The sequence below is a fragment of the Rhinichthys klamathensis genome, unplaced genomic scaffold (genome assembly GCF_029890125.1).
Source record: "Rhinichthys klamathensis goyatoka isolate OS25496 unplaced genomic scaffold, OSU_Roscu_1.1 h1tg000321l_1, whole genome shotgun sequence".
In the NCBI taxonomy this organism is placed as follows: domain Eukaryota; kingdom Metazoa; phylum Chordata; class Actinopteri; order Cypriniformes; family Leuciscidae; genus Rhinichthys; species Rhinichthys klamathensis.
In genome coordinates this window covers 117,673-140,414 of record NW_026606837.1, presented here as the reverse complement: position 1 = coordinate 140,414, position 22,742 = coordinate 117,673, and the positions used below count along the sequence as shown (strand labels likewise).

Sequence of the window (22,742 nt, the reverse complement as noted above, 5' to 3'; positions counted from 1 at the left end):
AGGTTTTATTTTGAAGTTCAATAATAAATAAAAAAAACATAATTTACACATTCTGAGTTGAAGTCATTTTCTTTACAACTGAAATATTTTATCATGAAATTTAAAATATATAGAGTACCACATAAAATCAGCTTATTTTAGGAATTCTTTGTTTTGTCAGGTACAGGTTTATATATATAAAAAAAAACATTTTAACAGATTTGGAGTGGTTTGAAAGTGAATTTAGAAATTTGCTCATTATTTGAATAGTATATGAATAAATATGAATAGTTGAATTTTCTTAAAAAAAGCAGTTTCAAGTGGTTCCACACAACTATATTGAGTAATTTGTAATAACAGTTTAGTTGAATGAACAAAATAAATTCAAGTAAAGCTGACAAAATGTCTTTAAGTAAATGTTACTGTTACATAATATTTATGTTCAGTTTACTTAATAATGTTAATATTATAAAAGTTTATTACTTTATTAAATTAACTATTTGCTCTACAAGTGTAAGTGGAAAACTATTGAATGACGACAAGCTTATTTTTTTAGAAACAAAATGCATTTATTTTCTTGCCAAGGTCTTGCAATGTGCAACTTTCAAGAAATTGTAATAACCTTTCCTTACAAAAATAATACAAAAACAATAAAAGATTTTTGAGCCATTAATAAAGGTAACAATAAATCTTGCCCCTATTTATTTTTTAATCAACCACTAGCACAATTTAAATTTCACAGATCTTAAAGGTAGGGTAAGCGATATTTGTAAAACGTTTAAAAGTTGGTCGGACGGACACAACCAGACACAACAACAAATGTGTAGCCAATCAGCATTAGGGGGCGTATGATGGTGGAGGAGAGAGAACGAGTAAGAGGGAGATTTGAAGAAAAACTGTAGATAGAGAGATAGCTGAGAGAAATTACAAAAGAGAAAAGCTCATAATAATATCACTGGAAAAAGGAGGGTAATGATCTGGAAAGAGCTTTAGGACCCCCGTAATATTAGAAAAGTTTTTCAGCACTGGAGAGCTAAGCGGGAAGGCCTGAAATAGATGCGGAGTTTGCTTTGATTAGCGGAATATGTGAGTAACACTGGTTTTGAGTGTCATTGTTTGTCTGGAGCTGCTGTGCTGTTGACAACTAACAACGAACTCTTGTTTGTATTTACTCTTGTGTATGTTACTTTTTTTGTGCTTCCTTATCGTTTGTTTATCATCTGCGCTTTTTTTTTTCGTGACGCATTATTTGATAAATAGACATCTACTCTTGCATTGCATGTGTAATGGAGGCCAGCTATGAGAGTTGTGCAGGCTGATGACTGCTAGAGAATGCGGTGTTTACTGTTTAGCGTCCTTGTTAGTGCACCCGCCTCGCATGACAGCGTTTGGGTTCGAGAACGGAGCTGGGCGGTTAGGATTGAAGGATGAGCTTTGGAGGCGGAGCAATGAAGAGAGGGGTGTGTTTGTTTGGGTTGATTTCAAATACCAACAATGTTCAGCAACGACTTTGAGAAATAACATACTTCACCTTTAAAAAACGATAAAACAACAAAAGTTCCACCCAAAATCTTGCAATGTGCAATTGTTCACATATGTGGTCACAAACTTCTTCATTTTCATGTTTGATGCAAAATGATTTTATTAGCCATATCTCTCTTAGCATTCTCAAAGTCTGTGTCCTAAATTGCACAAAACAACACCAGTAAAACAGTTCAGTCATTTTAATTGCACCAACAAATGCAAATGTAACATCACTTAGGAATACATCTAGTAAAAGCAAAGATTCTGAGAATTCTGTATCCATATGTGATTACTTTATTGTACTGTCTAGTGATTTTATTGGGGGTATTATTTATTGTAATCATTCAAAAGAATGCCTGAGAACACTTACTGTATACTCCTTCATTCATAGTCTTCATTAAGATGCACATAAAGTGCTTTGAGAATGCAAGCTCTCCGAGTTGAGATGGTATCGTTCTGTAGAAGAAATTAAGAAAAGACAAAGTTACAAATCACCATGCTAAAGTGGATATTATTCACAAGCATCAAACAGATCACAAATCTGGACAATGACAGCCATTGGTTTACAATTGTTTCGTCCTGCAACTCATTTTCTCTGGTAGATGCTGGCCAGTTTGCTTGTGTAACTGTCCAGTTTTGACATAAATGTCTGAATCAGTGGGATGGTGATGATTGGAGTGAACTCAGCAGCAATGTAGAGATTTAAAAAGACACTTTTTATTTAAATTACATTAAGGGTTAATCAATGACATCTGAAGATAAAACAGCATTGTTTTTGTGGACTCCATGTTTAAAAACTGCAGGGACAATCGGAATAATTGGATGGGAAATTATTACTGCGACCAAAGAGGCAATTCGCTTATCTATAGTACTTCAACAATTGCAATCTAGTTGACACGGTTATTTTGCAGTCTTTACATGCTTGTCTTGAGATAGAAACGCAAGTTAGCATAACTGACTAAAATGCAAAAATACCAAAGAAGGAAAACTTAGCCTATATGCAACAGATTAGTATAGACAAAATAAATTGCTAAAATAATAAAACTCTGTGGACACATACATTATTTTTAGGCAGTTTTTATCAGGAATCATGGTAAGGAATGTTAATAAAATATTCATATTCTCTTCTGTCTTAGTGTAAGCAGCTACGGTGCGTGCAAAGGTGCAGGCTATATTGTTTTATTAATTTGTGCGTTTCCCTCAGCAATGTAAAGTTGACTGAACAAACACTTTTTAAGTAAAGCTGACAATACTCATTTTTTGTTGAAACAACTCAGTTAACTTAAGTTCATGGTTATTTGAGTTTAAGTAAAGTGAGCAAGGATGTTTGAGTGAAACTAACAACAGTAAAAGTTCATTAGGCGTAATGGTTTTTATACTGTAAACTGTATATCTCCCTACACTAACTCTATTCCTAATCTCATCCATCACAGAAAATGTTCTGCTATTTTAGATTTTCAAAAAAGATCATTCTGTATGTTTTATAAGCTTGTTTCCTGGGTCCCAATGACTTAGGGAAAACCAGGAACGGCAAATGAAAAAATTACAAGCTGTGCCAGTATTCATATTTGTTTCTCTGTGGATGCAGATACAACATTCAATCTTTTCCAACTGGCACATTCATATTTGATAGAAAATTGCAAGTCTTTTTAGTCCTTGGTCACAGATTTCCTTCACAGATAGGCAGTAAAAAACAATGATTCTACTTAAATTAGGAAAACTAACAAAAGATAAGATAATACTTATATTTTGCCTGGATGTGATGTCTCTCTTCCTCTGTGTTTTGCATTCAGAGCTCAACAATAAGGACAGTATACTTGATCTTTGATCTTGTACATTTATTTTTTTATCCTCTGCAAACTTTCTGTGACATTTGGTTTGCAAAATGTGCTTATTAACTTTTTTAACTTGTCAGCTACCATTATTTAATTATCTACATGCCATGGCTAACATAAATGAGGATTTCAGCTATTATTGCTAATTGTCTTATTAAAGAAAGTGTAACATATGATTTGAAAATATATGTGTGGAAAAGATGTTATAAATAATCATTTTAAAATATTACATGTACAAATATACATTTAAAATTAGAATCATGAAATTCAAATGAAGTCTGAGTACTCAATCAGTACTCAGACAGGACACAGTTGGACAGAAAGGTTTTTGAGCCCTGGCGGCTGGCGTTATTACTTTAAAACACCTCTAAAACAACACTATAAAAATATTGTTCCACGAGGAGTTGTTTTTCATTACCAGCACTATGGTATCTGTGGCATCATAGGCTACTCTTCCTGACTTGAGGTTGCTTGATGAAGACTTTTTATTTACAAGTATATGCTTGAAGCTTATTTCTTTTATTAATTTATGTGTGGAAGCCTGTGCTCTAAGCATTTTTATACAGTTTTCTAAATGATAAAAAAAATAAAAAAAAAGTGGGCAGACTGGCGCAGTAAGCTTCTGGTTCAAGAAAAGAACCCAGTTATTTAGTTCACTTTTTTATTATCAAAGTGAATATCAATACACTATAAGAGTGGCTGCATGTGAAAACGGTATGGTATGGAATACCACATGTTTCAGTATAGTGCTGGTCAGTTTTATGCAGAAGCTGTATAAGAATCAGCTATACCTATCACTGGTTGTTGTATAAACCAATAATATAAATATATATTTTTTCTTAGCTGCATATACCTATCATTTGTCATTTCAGTGGCTAGTTAAATCGTATTATTCACCAATGCCCAATGTGACATACAGACAAATAGTGACAAATAGCCTCAAACAGAACAGCGTATTTCTTGTATACGAGGTTGTTAAAAACAAGGCCATGTTTCATTATGGTAAAGCACTGTGTTGGGAGAGCCACCCACCCTCACAATTTATTACAAATCCACTTTGTGATGAGTGTTGGAGAGAGCCGATAAGAAAAAAAACACAAACAGACATTTATTATGCAAAATGAAGCTGTCAGAGAGTTTTTTTTTTATTGCGATAAAGCCTTCGTGCAGAACTTTTTGTTTGTATATTCTGGCCGGTCACCTCTCTTTGTCATGTCACATGGAAAGAAGAATAACTGCGTGCCATAGGGGACCCCGTCTTCGTAAACGTCATATTTTCCGATTACAAAATACAGCATTGTCGTCATGCACTGTGTGAGAGTGCTTTTCACGTCATTGTAAATATTTACTGCAGCATCTGTAGCCGTAATCGTGCATTTTTAGGATGGTCAAATAAATATGCAAAAGATGCTCTCCTTATATCTTTTGTCAAACTCAATCGAACTCTGCTGTGTTTTGGTGCACATTCATCCGCATTGGCTTGTGCTTTCCATCTAACACTGCTGGAGGGCTTCCAGTCATCTACTTTGCCCTGATGGAAGCACAAAGTACTGCGGTGATTTAAAGAGCTTTTCCTTTTTGTACTTTTATAACTTCTCCTTCTCTTCCTCCTTCCGCCCTCTTCTCATTGCTGCCAGCAGCACCCATGATGGCTAGCAGGGCGGTGGCAGATGGTTGCCCTCTTGGCCAGTTCCCTTGTGGGAACATGAGCGTGTGTTTGCCGCAGGTCCTTCAGTGTAATGGCCACAGAGACTGCAAAAACGGAGCAGATGAGGAACACTGCGGTGAGGCATATATTTGTCTTTTCACTTTAATGCTGTTCTCAGTTCCAAAGCATTTCATCCATTTAAAATAGGCTGGAAATATAAGGTTCAGACTTACAACTGGAACTAAATTTTATGTTAACACTTTAAAATACATTAGGAGCTGATGTTTATTCAGTATTGATGTTATCAGTTTTTCTGCAGGGAGAAATCCTGACATCTTTCTTAGGTCATTTTATATCTTTAAAGTGTCATTTTTATATTTTTTAAAGTGACTTTCTCATACAAAGACTTGTTTTTACTTTTTGCAGGGGACAACAGCGGATGGGCGGATATTTTTGATCGCACCATAAAAAAGGCAGAGCCACAGGACCTTCCTAATGACTGCTGTATGTGCCCCGGTCTTGAGCTGATTTCCTCTGGAAGAGATATGAATACATAGATTAGCATAAATGATGTTATCTAGAGGCTCATCCAAAAAATCTAGTCCAAAACTCTGCTGCAATTTTCATATGAGGGCCAGACTCAGATTTTCCGAGTCTTTTTTTTTCAGAGTTTATTTGAAGAATAGCCTACTGGTTGCTTTTAAAGTCAGAAATGCTATAGGCTTCATTTTACTGTAATGCGTCATAAATCTGCATGAGTTTTACGATCTTGTAGAAGCATCTGGTTGGAAATCTATTTGCTTTCAAAGTCTGTTGGCCTTGAAATTTATGTATTTACCAGGAGCTTCGTAAAGACCTGAAAAATGGGGACGGGGGAACATTATAAACTTTTATGAATATGGATCATAAATATTAATTTGGTGACACTTGCCTCGTAATCGTCCCAAAACTGATTTGTTGAAAGGCAGGTAAGTGGGCATGGACCATAGTAAAACTATTACTTACTGCTATTATGCTTTTGAAAACACTTAAAATTAGTGAACACATATTCACTATTAACTAGCATATTATTAGTACTTATAAAGCACTACATTCTACATGACCATTTTCTACATCCCTTAATCCTACCCCATACCTAAACATAACCACAGAAATTAGCAGTAATTTTTTCTTCAAGACGGATCATATTTTTTTTTAAAGTCGGTTACATAAAAAGGTAGATTGGTCTTATTTGAATCCTAAAAGTAAAACTGATTAACACTACTAACTGCCTATTGCTCAGACTATTTCATAAGTTAGTGGCTATGTTTATGCAACTGGCACCAAGAGAATTTTTTTTTTCCCACCCTGGCACATGTTTGCGATGGTGGTTCGGGTTGATCAGCTTGTTCTTCTTGACTGGGGAGAACTCAGGCTTGAACTGATTTGGCAAAACTGATGCCACAGTTTGCATGGTTACAGTAGTGTTTATAGTGCCTCAGAAAGCCTTTGGAGCTGATTCTCGCTGATTATGTTTAGGGACATTACATTTCCAGCACACGCTCTAAGCGGTAGACCATTCAAAACAGACTGGGGCCGGCTGACCAATCAGGGTAGATTGTGTTTTTCAGAGGGTGGGCTTTAAAGAATCCAAAACTAAAACAGTGTTTAGGCAGATGGTGAAAACAGGTGCTGCAACAATGTAAATTATTATAAAATAATTATTTAAACATTAAAGGATGTAACCATATTCTAGTAGACCCCATTAACAAAATGATGAATGTGTAAATAAGCATAAATGAGCAATAGTGCCCCTTTAAATATCGGAACATTTTTGGTTGAAAAAAATGGAAATATTTAAAAGAGGGCGAGGGGACAGAAAGAGAGATCAATGACTAGAGATAGGACAAAAGGGATAAGAACTATATTTTTCTCAGTGTAGGCCTAATTTGAACAAAAAATGCATTAATGCAAATCATCAAATACTGTATGATTGTTTATGTGTTCCTGATAGTAGAACATAGAACTTAACAATAGTAAGCAAAGCTTTATTTTTTTTTACAGCTTTATGTACTCGATTTACTTTAATAACTGAGTTTATTATGTGTGTTTATGCTGATCTTTTACAGTTCTGAAGCAGTACCCAGAGAGATGTGATTGCATTAAGACAGAGGTGGAATGTGTGGACAAGAACCTGCATGTCGTACCCGTCTTCTCCTCCAATGTGACTTGGTTGTAAGTACATCAAACTGGGAGCCAACTGCAGAGCTTTACTCCTTTGCTCCCACTAGAGGTTATGAATCTGTAGCTGGAGATGAGGACTACAGATTTCACATCAGTGAGACATAGAGCTTTAAAGCACTGAATTATAAAGCTTAATGAGATAAAGAGCTTCTTTGTACTGAACAATTACCAAAAGAAAGAAAAATGATGTGCACTGCCTGAGAGGTAGGGTTTTGTTTTGTTTGGTTGTTTCAGTTGTTTTCTCTACATGAGTTCTAGTTGTGCTTTTGATACTTGTATTGTGATCTGGACTTTGAAGATATTGAGATATACAGGATGGAAGAGGTATTTAAAGATAATTTATAATTTATGATTTTTGGAATAAGGATTCTGGAGATGATCTTTTGGATTCTGTGGATGTTTTTGGAAAATGAAGGAATGTTAGATAATGAATATCAGTGGTCACTAAAGTTGTATCCAATAATTTATCTACATTGTTTCATCTTTGTGGAATGAAAATACTCCTTAAAGGGAGATTTTATTTGAAAAATTACAATTCTGTTCATCATTTACTTTCAAATTACCCTCATATCTTTCGAAACCTGTGCATTTTTTTTCTGTGCACACCAAAGGAGATACTTAAAATGTCCATGTCAGCAATCTGATATGTGTTATCTCTATTTGTGTTACTATGAGTTGGTTTTGCTCTGTTTTCTGTTCCCGCTCTTGATTTGTCTCCTAGGTTTCTGATTGATTAGCTTACACCTGATGTTGATTTCTTTTATTAGTTTGGTCTATTTAAACTCTGTGTTTTGTGCAGTTTTTTGTCTGTTCTCGTCAGTGTGTGGGTTTTGCCAGTGTGCTAGTGTTTAAATAAATTGGACCATTGCGCTTGAATCCAGCTTTTATTTCATCCTCGTTTCTGCAACCCAACTGTAACAGTCCAGTTTCTTTCTTTCTTTGCTATACAAACAAAGTGCTGCAGGTTCAAATAAGCTCAAAATGAAAAGTACTCCATGAACCGGAGTCCGTGAATGAGTTATGAGAGGATGGAGTGGAGATAGGATTTTCAATAACTAATGATTTACAAATTGGTCTACACACAAAATCTCATATGACTAGGAAATGGCATGGAATATAAAAACAGTTTTGAACAACATTATTAGTCAAGTAAATGATGACATAATTTTATATTTTTTAGACTAACTATGCCTGTGAATTTTCTGATAGTAATGTGGTGTTGTTTGTAATTCAATGCTTTATAATTGTACAGGTCTCTGAAGAACAATAGGATTAGGATTTTGGATGATCACATCTTCTCCAAATATACACAACTGCAGAGACTGTGAGTATCAGTTAATCAATTGTAAAAATGCACATTGCCATTGCATTTGCTTAAAGTCTTCAGCCAATGTCTTCTGAGTCATTCTACAGTTTTACTTTTGCTGTGTATCGCCAGTTCCTGTTGACGCCTAAATTTATGGATACTGTTAAATTTCCAATATCCGATAACCAAAATATCTCAGCCCTGAAAACTTTAGATCACGCCTCAAACCCTGGTTCTCTGAGGGAGATGAGTGCAATATCTCACAGATCTGCTGGCCATCGATAAAACACTTTAAAGGTATTTTAGGCCATTGGCCAGCAAGAAAGCCTTTCTCCTGTCTGCATAATCTACTGCTCAGGCCTAAATCTTCATTCATAATTCAGATTGTTATGAGCTGATGAGCAATACTATTATACTGGTGGAGTTTATGTTTTCTGAATTTATTTTCTTGCAGTTTTGCTTTTAGATAAATTTAAAGGATGTTTAGGTATTTTACTGGAAAGCAAGACAAACTGCTGGCACAGAAGAAAATCAGTGTTACACATTTTATTTATTACAATGCTTGATTAATAACTTCTAACTTTTATAGTAGAGAAACTTTGAAAATTTAAATTCCCGAGACAGAGTTTCAGTTTAAAATTTAATTGGTTTAATGGGCTGCTATATCTCGACTGGAAAGTCACAAACAAGTTTACTTATAATGGATTTCCGTGCATACTTCCTTTTTTAAATGGATGTTAATGGTGTGTTAAGCTAATTTAATCCTATTGCTTTTTATTGGCTGAAGTGAACATGCACTGTTTATTTAGTCTTGTTTTTTAGATGTTTATGCTTTATCTTGTCTTGTAGTTCACTTCACCATGAGAATTATGCATTTGTTATTCTTTTTGAGAAAATATGCACTGTGAGATATGCACCCATCAATGTGGTTGTTTTCACTTTATTTTTTCTTGATACAGTATGAATGATTAGTTTATGACTAGATGTTTTTGTGGGCAGTTAGGGTTCTGATTAATTGTGCCCTATCAGAAATAAAGAGAAAAGACACCACTGGCTATAGACTATGCCTAGAACTGAGAACAGTCTTTATATCTACTCTATAACAGTTGGAATGGGCCTGCAGAGGGCATCTACAGAATATAGGGCTTCATTTTTTGCCCCGCAGAGGCGAGTCCCGTAGTGAGATCTAAGATGTCAAGCAAGTGAAAACGAATTGAGTGAGAATAGTACCGTCTCAGCCAGACAGTAAAATAAATAAATAATTTTGATCTCTGCCAGGCAGATGAACACAGTTAATTTTTGGTACAGTCTATCAATTCAGAATCTTTTGTTTGATAGTACTGTGTCACTGAAATGTTTTGGCATATCTTGAAACGCATAATTCCAAACGCACAAATGTGTGTGCAGAACTTCATAACTTTGTTTGGAAAATCCTGTTTTTTTCACTTGATATTGGAAAAGTAGGATTCATAAGTATCTGAAAGATGACAGAACAAAGATACAGTACTATGCGTAAAATTATAAACCAATGAATAAACTTATTTAAACTATTTAGCAGAGGTTTTACACCGGGATGACTCATACTTGAAACCCTGTCATAAAGCACAGTTTAACTTGCACGTCATGTTTTTGAGTGATGATGATGGAAAAAACTGGCATTCACATGTGGTGATGAGGATAAAATACTCCTTAAGCCAGACTAATGCATTTTTTAGAAGGGCATAAAACAAAAAGGGACAGTAAAGGGCTGTTGGGACAGTCTGTGGAATGTTAAGCACTTTAATTGACAGAGGTCCTCTGTGTTTAGCATTTTACAGCAGTTTTGGCCTATTTGTCTTAATATCTACACTCACCTAAAGGATTATTAGGAACACCATACTAATACTGTGTTTGACCCCCTTTCGCCTTCAGAACTGCCTTAATTCTACGTGGCATTGATTTAACAAAGTGCTGAAAGCATTCTTTAGAAATGTTGGCCCATATTGATAGGATAGCATCTTGCAGTTGATGGAGATTTGTGGGATGCACATCCAGGGCACGAAGCTCCCGTTCCACCACATCCCAAATATGCTCTATTGGGTTGAGATCTGGTGACTGTGGGGGCCATTTTAGTACAGTGAACTCATTGTCATGTTCAAGAAACCAATTTGAAATGATTCGAGCTTTGTGACATGGTGCATTATCCTGCTGGAAGTAGCCATCAGAGGATGGGTACATGGTGGCCATAAAGGGATGGACATGGTCAGAAACAATGCTCAGGTAGGCCGTGGGATTAAAACGATGCCCAATTGGCACTAAGGGGCCTAAAGTCTGCCAAGAAAACATCCCCCACACCATTACACCACCACCACCAGCCTGCACAGTGGTAACAAGGCATGATGGATCCATGTTCTCATTCTGTTTACGCCAAATTCTGACTCTACTACCATCTGAATGTCTCAACAGAAACCGAGACGCATCAGACCAGGCAACATTTTTCCAGTCTTCAACTGTTCAATTTTGGTGAGCTCTTGCAAATTGTAGCCTCTTTTTCCTATTTGTAGTGGAGATGAGTGGTACCCGGTGGGATCTTCTGCTGTTGTAGCCCATCCGCCTCAAGGTTGTGCGTGTTGTGGCTTCACAAATGCTTTGCTGCATACCTCGGTTGTAACGAGTGGTTATTTCAGTCAAAGTTGCTCTTCTATCAACTTGAATCAGTCGGCCCATTCTCCTCTGACCTCTAGCATCAACAAGGCATTTTCGCCCACAGGACTGCCGCATACTGGATGTTTTTCCCTTTTCACACCATTCTTTGTAAACCCTAGAAATGGTTGTGCGTGAAAATCCCAGTAACTGAGCAGATTGTGAAATACTCAGACCGGCCCGTCTGGCACCAACAACCATGCCACGCTCAAAATTGCTTATCACCTTTCTTTCGCATTCTGACATTCAGTTTGGAGTTCAGGGGCCGGTTGCACCAGCTGTGCGTAAGTTACAACTTAGCCTAGTTTTGACGCAAATGGGCACTAAGTTACAACTTACGCACTACTAAATATTTTTACGTTGCACCATTAAACTTAGTTTAAACGTAACTCTACGTTCCAACTAAATATTTACGGCAGCCTCCGATCAGGAGTAACGGTTGGAATAAAATATCAGACAGACTGAACTGCATCAATAAGCTCTTCTTTTACCTGACAGACTTCAATTCTTTAGACATATATGATAATGCTGACATTTACACTCGCTTACATTTTAAGAGAGAGAACATTATGTGAAAAGATTCCTTTGTTAGGAGCTCTTTAACACGAACCTGTCCTAAACAGCGCCGCTGTGTGCATCGGTCCTAAACAGCGCCGCTGTGTGCATCGGTCCATGTTGTGCATGTCAAATATCAGTCATAATCAATAAACGTAATTTCTTGTTTTTTGTATCAATATTTATTTATTGATCCTTATTAATTTCATTTCAAATACAGTTTCTGAATGTTATTTATATATAAAAACACTTAGTAACGTGAGGCAAAATAAGTTAGAATGAAGGATAAACTGAAATTCACGGCATTTCAACACAACTTCTGCTCACGTATTTGAAGGCTGCTATTGGTTCATCGAGGCTAAACGTCATATTATGCGACTACGCATTACTTTACGGAGAGTTTACGACCTACTAGCTACGTTCTACCTTACGAACAAATGGTGCAACGGAATAAAGTACAGAGTTAGTTACAAACTAGCTAGTAGTTACCAAGCCTCTAGTGTGGACTTTACGTTACAATTTAAGAAAGAACTTACGAACGGCTGGTGCAACCCTACCCAGGAGATTTTCTTGACCAGGACCACACCCCTAAATGCATTGAAGCAACTGCCATGTGATTGGTTGATTAGATAATTGCATTAATGAGAAATTGAACAGGTGTTCCTAATCCTTTAGGTGAGTGTATATGAGCCATATCTAGGGCCAGATTTAGTAAACAGGACAAATTAGCATGATACTACAATCTCATAAAAGTTCTATGGGTGATCTTGTGGCAATACGCAAATTAAAGAACACAGACCCAGGCAGCTCATTTCTAGTATAACCAATGTGATCTACCAAGATCAGCGCAACCATCACTGCCATGTCAAGCACAAAATGGGTTAAGACATGATTTTGGGGCATTAAATAATGGCACAAAGATACCAGTAAACTTACTACCACAAACCTTTGTAAACCATGTTGCATGATTTATTTAAAATCTCTCAACCCATACATTTTGCGTCTAAAAGGAAAACTCCTAATTCATATGCAATAAGATCAGCCACAAAAGTAACTGTCCATCGCAATTTTTTCACTGCATGTCTGACAGTTTGTAATCCCAAAGAGTGTTTGCGCTGGCGCAAGCTGTTGGCCCTTAGTGTCTCAAATTATTTGGACACTTTTGGAGTATTAATATTATAATTAGCAGCACTTAATATGTATGAATATTACTGTATTAAAAATATCAAACCAAGTGGCATCAAACAAATGTATGAAGTCATTGATGTATTGATGTATGAAGTCATTCACCACGTGTGATACATCGCATTGACTATAAAGAAGTTCCACTAACCTATGAAACCCCTAAATTGTCCAGATACTTTTGTTTTAATATCGTGAGCTCAGAGAAAGCTCATTCTTTCTCAGTTATGCGCACAGTTCTTCCTTGCATGTCCGTGAGTTCTTTCTATGCATCTCACTACTAAATTCCCTTTTGAATTTGGGAGTGTGTGGTGATGGCTGATAATGTTTGCAGGTGAGAGCTTCAGAGCTCTGCAACTCTCACGGGGTCAACATGTCCTTCACAGTTTGGAGGAATCTTATAAATTCAAAGCATGATTTTGATCTCATATTACTTAAATTGCACATTAATTTTTAAACTCTTTTGCACCCTCCAAATTTAAATAATAGGCTATTTACTAAATTATATTCAAAATCTTGGAGCTTTTATTCAAACCTATTTATATGAATGTACTTTAAATTCTGTTTAAAATAAAGAATGGCAGTTGTAGTTCTCTCCAGATAAATCAGTTCAGCCAGACTGGAATAACTTCAGTGGAATTTTTCCAGATGTCATGCAAATTTCATGGCAACATTTGCCATCACTGTATTTTTTTTTTAGATTTTTTTTTGGAGTTTTGCCTACAGTACAGTGTATAGAAAATGCAGCACTTATGGTATGAGTGAATCTGGGAGCAGCTGGAATGGAAATTAATTGCCAGATTATATGCATTTAGTTTACTGACAGCCAATGTCTTTGTTGCAAACTGTACTCATATTCTTTGAATCCAATGCCATGGAGGTTTTTTTTTTTTTTTTTTTTTTTTAATCTTTCCTCCTAAGACCCACTCATGATGCTTTTCCAATAATAATTCTTATGTTTGCACCTCAAATCAATCCATCATTCCTTCCTTTGTTTAGGCTTTATCTGAAATGTATCTCGTTGCTTTATTAAATATATTTAAAATGACAATATCGAAGAGACTTGACATCATATTCATATGTATTTCAAGAGTAAATCGTCAGAAATTGTCATAAAAAAAACTTTAAAGACTCTTAAAAATGTGCCATTGCATTTTCAGTAAAATGTCTGGCTTATGGACCCAACAAAAATGAATGGACTTCTTACAAAATGTCTTGCTCACTCTAGCCCTAGAGATATTTACCCTCCAACCTCACAGAGTAATGGTTATATTCAGTTATTCTGTTTTGGCTTTTTCATTGTGTTTTGGTTCTGAGACTGTTCGCCTGTGTGTGCCTGTTTGTTCCCTTGATTGATCATCCTGTTCACCCGTTGCCCACAATTAATTAGCTCTTTGGGATGAAGGCCAAAACATCAGGGGTTTGTAGGGTCTTGGGGTATCCTCTTGAAAATCAGTTTTCAAATATTTTCAAGATCCCCTAAAATGTACTGCACTTCTGTATTAATGCAGAAGCTCATTTGTGTATCTTTCTCTTCCTTCGAGATTGTCCATCCCTGTAAGAAAAGGTACAAGTAAATGCTGCTTGCTTTCAGTCTCATACTGTACATGTACACAATTATGAGTAACATTACTCAAAGTTCTAATACTTTATAGCCTTATTTGCCTTTAAAAAAATCTTATTTTAAGATTTCATATTATTTTCAAGATTACCAAAAATCACCTCAGATGGAATGTAGTTCTGTATTAATGAAATAAATAAACAAATAACACATGGGTATGGTGATGATTGCCAAAGATGGTTTGTGTCTCTTTTCTCGAATTTATTTCCAGATTATATGGTCCATCCCTGTAAGTAAATAGGTAAATAAATAGGTAAAGATAAGATACATGTAAATGCTGCTTGCTTTCTGTCTCACACATGCATACACAATTATTATTAGTGACTTTCACTTAATGTTTTAGTACTTTATGGCCTTGTTTTCCTTCAAAATATTTTTAGATGATTGTACTTTAATCATGAAGAGCCTGACGAAAGGAAAGTTATGACAGGGAAATAAATTAATAGTCTCAGTCCACCCACTGTTTTAACACAGTAAATGAGGCTTGTAAAAATGATGTATTAATTGGGTACTTTATAATGGCTGCTATTTGTAGTCCACTGAAGGTGAGTGTACTGAACCCAAGTGCAGTTTATTTAACATGAAAAAAATTAACAAAAACCTGACTTGATTCCTGAAGTAAACATAAACAAACTCACCTACAGCAGTAACAGGGAATAAAACTAAACAAAAGACAATGGGAACATGAGGGCTAGTTGTGCACAGATGACTAAAGGAGGGACACCTGTGAACAATTAAACAATGAACCGATGAGAACATAACACATAGAAAAGGGAAGCATGTGGTAAGATCACATAACAGCCATCAGGGTTGAAATGGGGGAGATGCCATTAAGAAGAGAAAAGCTTACAAAGATACTGGGTTAATTTGCAGGGTTGTAATAAGAGTCATCGCACACGAGCAATTTTAAATGACTGTTGGGAATATAAAAATAATAATTGGAATAGTTTTGGATGGAAGTATAAACATTGGGTTAAGAAATGTGGTCTGAAAAATTTAGTTACCGGTATTTGTCCCAATATGCCATTAAAAGGGGTATCGGTGTGGAATATTCCTAAACCTAATGTTGAAATGAGACTGCTGGAGGATCGGGAGAAAGCAGAAGGAAGATATACTAATAGTTATGAAATCAATGGTTATATGAGAGAAAAACAGATGGATCTAAAGACCCAGTCAAACAAAAAGTGGGAGTAGGAGTATATATTCCAAAATTTGAGATGAAAATAAGTTTAAGGTTGAGTGACAAAATGTCTGTATATTCAACAGAACTAACTGCTATAATAGTAGGATTGCAGTGGTTAGAGCAGACTAAGCCAAATAAGGATGGCGACTGTAATTTGCTCAGATTCTGCATCAGCACTTAAAAGTATATTGTCAACAAAAACTGACAGAGAAGACCTGATAGTAGAAATTTCTACATTATTATTTAGGCTGAATACAGAGGGTATAATTGTATACTTTTGTTGGGTGCCGGCACATATTGGAATAGTAGGAAACGAAATAGCGGATAAATTAGCAATAGAAGCATTAAGGAAAGACTTGGTAGATATTAAGATACCTTTTGGAAGAAATGAAGTTAGATCAATAATTAATAGAGAAATAATAAGAATATGGCAACAAAGATGGGAAAGTAGCAGTACAGGTTGGTGGTATTATAGTATTGTAAAATCAGTAGGGAAAAATAATCGTACTACATTAAGACATAGAAAGGAAGAAGTAATGATTTATAGACTAAGGATGGGTCATACAGGGTTGAAATCAACACTGGCATTAATGGGAAAGGATGGAAATGGTATATGTGATGAATGTGGTGTTGTTGAAACAGTAGAACATGTGTTTTTTTAAGTGTAGTAAATATGAAGAACAGCGTAGCGGTCTTTTTAGTAATATAAAGAACAGTGAGTATCATGGACATATTGGGAAAGAGTTTGAGTGATTGACTGAGGTTTAAGGACGTGATTACATTTTTAGAGCTTACAGGACTAGATCACCGGATCTAGAGCCTGAGGAGGAGGAGCAAGTAGCTCTGATCATCCTGGAGGTTGAGGAGCTCAGTGTGGAAGCTGGAGGAGCTGAACACGCAGCGTCAGCTGAAGCTTGGGCTCTGATCCCCTGGGATGTTAAAGGTTTTTTTGGGGGTTTTTTAACCGCAAATCAGATCCATTACTCATGTGCGCAAGGTATACAGTAGGTGGCGGTAATACTCCTAAGGAGTGAACGGCCATGAAACGTAAAGAAGAAGAAGATGATCACATGACAGGAGAAGGGAATCACATGACAGGAACATGAAACAGGGCTAAGGCAAACTACAAAATAAAAACCATGAACATAAATGTGAACCAAAACCGAATGTGGTGTAAGAAATTGTAGTCTGCCTTGACCCAGATTCCAGTCCAAAATATATATTAGAATGAGCTCATCCCCAAAATGGCTTAATTATCATAGAGATGAAGGAAGTGAAGTTATATTGTTTCTTCACCATTTGGGTTGATCACATCCTGAACAAATGGTAGCCAATTGTAGAATGGGAATGTGTGTTGGACACAGAGAACTTTCTCAGACAATGGGGTGTCTCAACTTCATTAACATACAGAACACATTTGTTACAACAAGAGCAACTTCATTTACATTAAGAGTGGTAAACAGGATAAAAGGTTTAAGATTTGGATGTTCTGGGTTCATTCTGATGCCGGTGAACCCAAGGTGCTTCGTTTACCTTGCCACTGCTATGCTGTAATAAACTTCATTTTTGAGATCTTCGACGCCCACATAATTTTTTTCTTACAGTGGCAATAGTGAACAGCGTGAGAAGTATATTATGATAAGTAATGCAAACGCAAAGTTATGGTTAAAATTTGCATAAAGCAACTTTTTCGACTTAAAAGACACCATTTGTGGTGTCAGACGTCCAAATTGACACAGCTGAATAATAGTATCCATAAACATTTTCAGCACTTATTTGTTCTGACTTTCTTTTTGAACAGGTTTCTTCAGAACAACACAATTCAGATGGTCTCAAGCCATGCCTTCAGTGGACTATTCACTCTGGAAAAATTGTGAGTACAGTTTTGTTTTTTTCTGCAATTTTATTCGTTAACCTTTATAAGCAACTGCTCCTTCATTAAAAGCCAGTAAGAGATTGTGTGGTCATGGAAGAGGTGTTCAGACCTGGAGAAATTGCAGTCTCCGATTGAATATTGAACAGTGTGCGCCCTTTCACAAAATTGCAGCATGTGTTAAATGATGCAGAGCACAATGGCTTCTTTGGGCTGTATCTCTTTTTGTATGTGGGGCCAGGTGGGTGCACTGCAGACTATTTTTTTAAGGTGGTTTGAACAAAGTCTTTGAGACTAGCATATAGTAATTGTCTTTCTTTCACAGCAGCTCTGAGATCCCCTTGCTCCCATAAACAGCAGGATATAGGACAAGCCTAATCCTGGGATGATGATGATATAACACCATATTTCATTAGGGAAAGTCAGTCTAGTGGGTCTGGATGATAAATTATCTTATCAATTTTTCTTAAAGAGTTTTGTAGGAATAACAATCTTTTACCTTTTCTTTACTGCTCCAATCTTCCTCTAGTTCATTTAAAAAGCATCTCAGATGAAGCTCTGTGTGTGAGGCAGAAATTAGTTTTGCTGCGCTCGTATTCATTTGGATTCCTAAAAGGGCCATTTATTATTTTTATATCAGTAAATCGGTCCTTTGGGCAATTTAATGCCTAACCTTGACAGCGAATGGAGCTTTTTATCAATTTCAAGTCTGTGTCCCTAATTAAACATGGTCTTTTATGCAGGTTTCTGAGCCAAAACCACATAACCTATTTAGGTCCGGGTGTATTCAGAGATCTGCACAAATTAGACTGGCTGTGAGTATGCATCACAACACGTTTAATGAATTACAAAAGGGAAAATGGTTTCTTCTTGATCTTTTGCATCAAATATCAATCACAAAATGTAATATAAATTTTCATTTATCATTGTTATATTTCTATTTTTCTATTTTATATATTTTTATATGCATTTCTTTGTTTTATGTTTATATTTTAGTTCACGTTTAATTTAATTTTTAATATCTTATTTTCTTGAACTTCTCTTATTCTTTGGCTTTACACACTTCATCGACATTTCATACCATATTTTGCAATATTTGTTTTTATTTTGTGTACTTGGATTTTATTTTCTCATTTAAATTTCCGGCGAGGCACTGTCTCCTTAAAAATAAATAGGCCTACTTAATTCAACTTGGCATAATAGCTCTGAGTTAGTAGAATATGGCTCTGAATATGATTTAGCAAAAAGAATGACTTGGGTGGCTTGTTGGCACCGTCAGCAGCACAGACGCAGGCTGGGCACATTTATGCAGCACTAGAACAAGCACAGTCTCTGACAAAAGATGTGCCAACAAGATATTTCTTTCTATCATGCAAAAAAACACACACAAAAAAACACATACAAGTTAAAATCTGGCATTATAGCAATGTATTCCTGTGATTAACATTTCGTAAAAGACACTTCAGTTCTTGTATTATTATTTTTTCCTCAGAGTCTTGGATCACAATCCACTTAAAAGTATCACCCGTGATGCGTTCATCGGTTTGAGGTTGCTGACATTTCTGTAAGTATCTTGCTGTTTAAAAATATTCCATGGTGTTTCTCAAGTGTGGCATTTAGTTTAATCAGGTTGTCCTTGTTATCTCTCTAAGGAAGATGTCAAGTTTTGTATATTTATATATGACCACACATGTATCAGAGAAATGACACAATTGTATCAGAAACAGGGACAAACTTGATCAAATTGATAAAAGATATATTTATATATATCTTTTATCAATTTGATCAAGTTTGTCCCTGTTTCTGATACAATTGTGTCTGACCAGTCAAGTAAATTTAAAAACTATAGGATGTTGTTTTAGGAGGTTGAAATTAAGCAATATTATCTTTTACTTTTACTACTTTTTCTCTGTTTAGAATTTGCCAGTCACTGTGAACTAAATCAATTCCCACAACAAGACACATCTGAGTTTATTTGTGTGTTGGTAACAAGTATGCCCAAGGAACTGTCAAGATGTCATTCAAGAAACAAAGAAATCTAGGGATCACTAACCCTGTAACACAGCCAATTTTCTTATTGCAACAAAACATTGCTGAGACAACTTTTAGATCTTCTCACCGTGATACAGAACTGTCTGTACCCAAAGAAATCAAATACTTTTGGATTTCAACTTGTGGGTTACCCGAAGGCTAATGTCATTAATATTCTTAATGCCTGCTTTGTGATCACGTCTGTGCCAAAACTAACTAGAGTAAAAGAAGGAAATGTTTTACCATCACAATACTTTTTCTTAATTTTTTCCCCTCTCCTCACCGAAAAGGTTTCATTTATATTTTACTATTTTCCTCTTGGTATTACCTTATCATCCGTGTTCACCTGTGTGTGCGTGTGTGCGTGCGTCCCCTAGTTAGACTCTGTCAAAACCTGTGCTGGGGTTGTTCTGCATAATTCACACAAATTGGTGCTATAGACATTTCTCTAAAAACAAAAAATCTTTCATCATGATAAATACAAAAATAGATTTTTACTGTACATGGATTTATTTTTATTTTATTGACATAATACATATTAATTAAATATTCTCCAGGTGTGCACTGGTACAATCATATTTAGAATCATATTTTTCTCCTTTTAATGTAAAGAACTACTCAATAAATCACAAATATATAAATCATTTTATCTTGTTTTATCACAATTCTCTATAGATATTGTGGATTAACAACTGATAACCGAAAAGTGGATATGTGACAATTGATTTTTTTTATTCGTATTTACAATTTATTAACACTTACCAAATTAAATGAATGAATTCTATAAATATCAAGAGTAGCGTCGGTTCTGGCGGGTCATGTATGTTGGTACTTTAATTTATTTGTCATTAAGAACTTTAATGATATCCATAATGCATTTATGTTGGTTCTGTTATTTTCGCTGCAGTCCCTGCTCTTATGCATGATAGGCTGTATGGATGTTCCTGATCAGAACAGAACCATACCACCAATCTAAACAGTATACTGATTGTCAATCATCTTTGAAAATCGGCAAATTACACTTTAAGGTGTGAGTTTAATTTGAACTTCAAAGTAAAAATGAAACATTTATGCCACTTTTGCACAGTACTTCTAAACAAAAAACCTGCAGCATGCAAATTGCACAGACTTTGTTGCCATGTTTGTGCCATTACATCATTTGCATAATTCTCTTAGTGGGCCAGGCTCTAAAACAACTCTGTGTGTGCAAATAAACTGTGCTGTCAGAGGCCACAATTAATTTCTAGTGAAGAAATTTCTAATTTCTAGTTTTTTGTTTGTTTGTCTATTACAGCTCTGAGAAGGAACATACTGTATGGGACAATTTCACATTATTTGCCCGTTTTGGCTTGACCACCATAATTGAATCACTGCCGTCCTGTAGAAAGAATAAAAAAATAAATAAAAAAAAGTAAATTGTTCCTCCATCTTAATGAAAAACAGGTTTCTCTCAGGGACCGCTAACTAATAATAGAAAATCCAAAACAGATATTAAGCATCACTCAAAAGAAAAGTACCTCGTGAGATTACCTTTTATGAATGAAGATGTATATCTGAAGTCATCACAGAAGAGACTATATACACTAGCCCAGAATGTTTTTTCCAGCCAGTTCACTTCGCTCTGTGATTCCTGGATAATAGCTGAAATAACAGTAGTACATCTCTTGAACGTTTTCCAGCTGCCCGGCTCTGTTTAACTTTAGCCATTGCATGCAAAAGCTTAGCTCGCGGGAGTCTGTATTTACAGAAAATTACTTTTTGAGCCCAATTTATTAATAAATAATAGCTACCTTGTAAATTACAAGTGATCACTGCATAACAAGCACATTAATTTTGCATTTATGAGTACAGATGAAACTGTTCTCTAAATTGGCATAATTAGCTAAAATGCATGTTTAATGTTAATTTCTAATTTTCTGGTGTTTCTGACTACATGCATGATCTCCTTTCAGAGGTTAAAATTAATTTCTTAGTTAGTTGATAATAATTAAGGACTCATTTTACAAAAATTAATTTAAAGACAATTTTCAGCTAATTATTGCTTGTGAAACAGAGAACGCCGTCTAATAGCACAAAGATAGTCTGGTAGAAAGCCTTGATTGTTTTCCCTCTGAAACTGATTCAGTCGCACCTTGAAGTGCTGCAGGGGGTTTGTTTGACTTCTACAATAAAGATCTACAAGGCACTTGCTGTGACAGTCTGCACATCGAGGCTGGGTTGCCATTTTAGGTGGTTGATTAAAATTTTTGTGCTTAATCGCAGGTCTATGGTGAACACGTCCTTGATGTGGCTGCCCAACTCGAGTCTCTGTCAGCACATGCCCTTGCTCAGCTGGCTGTGAGTACTTCCTTTTTATTGACCTATGTAGGGGAGAGTGGGGTAATCTGTGCCAATAGCTGTCCTCTATCAAGGAGAAATGAGATGAGGTAAAACAAAAAAAAGTTTATAGTTCACTCAGGGCCGGTTCTAGACATTTGGAGGCCCTAGGCAATATTCATGTTGGAGGCCCCCCACCCCCAATAAAAAACTCTTGAAACAAATATGATTCCTAACCTTTTAATTTATACAACATTTAATTTTAAATGTTTTTACTTACACAGTACATAAGTTTGGACACATTAATATTTTTAATGTTTTTTGAAAGAAGTCTCTTATGCTAATCAAGCCTGGATTTATTTGATCAAAAATACAGATAAATAATAGTGAAATATTATTAAAATTAAAAATAACAGTTTTCCTATTTTACTACTTTAAAATATATTTATGTGATGCAAAGCTGAATTTAGTGTCATGTGATCCTTCAGAAAACGTTATAATATTCTGATTTATTATCAAATGTTAGAAATGGTGCTTAATATTTATTTTGTAACCTGTGATACTTTTTTTCAGGATTTTTTTTATTTATTATTATTAAAAAGTTGTTTAAAAAAGTCTTCACTATCCCTTTTTATATATTTAACACATCCTTGCTGAATATTCCTGTTTTTCTTTTTCTTTTTTGTATTTTTGATCAAATAAATGCAGGCTTGTAGAGCATAATAAAAAAACTTCTTTCAAAAACATTAAAAATAGTAATTGGTCCAGACTTTTTACCAGTAGG

At 35.5% G+C, this 22,742-nt stretch overlaps 1 protein-coding gene across 2 annotated transcripts in view; it reads left to right on the top strand.

Annotated features, from left to right (window-relative positions):
- The window catches only part of rxfp2a (relaxin family peptide receptor 2a), a 56,528-nt gene that overhangs the window by 17,948 nt on the left and 15,838 nt on the right, over positions 1-22,742 (top strand). The window contains exons 2-9 of one of the 2 annotated variants that reach the window (XM_056271508.1): positions 4,979-5,122; positions 5,413-5,490; positions 7,095-7,200; positions 8,462-8,533; positions 17,540-17,611; positions 18,355-18,426; positions 19,104-19,175; positions 21,905-21,979. In XM_056271508.1, coding sequence (XP_056127483.1) covers positions 4,979-5,122; positions 5,413-5,490; positions 7,095-7,200; positions 8,462-8,533; positions 17,540-17,611; positions 18,355-18,426; positions 19,104-19,175; positions 21,905-21,979 — 691 coding nt within the window. Of the gene's footprint in view, positions 1-4,975; positions 5,123-5,412; positions 5,491-7,094; positions 7,201-8,461; positions 8,534-17,539; positions 17,612-18,354; positions 18,427-19,103; positions 19,176-21,904; positions 21,980-22,742 lie in introns of both variants that reach the window. The other variant, XM_056271507.1, reaches the window with a different exon arrangement.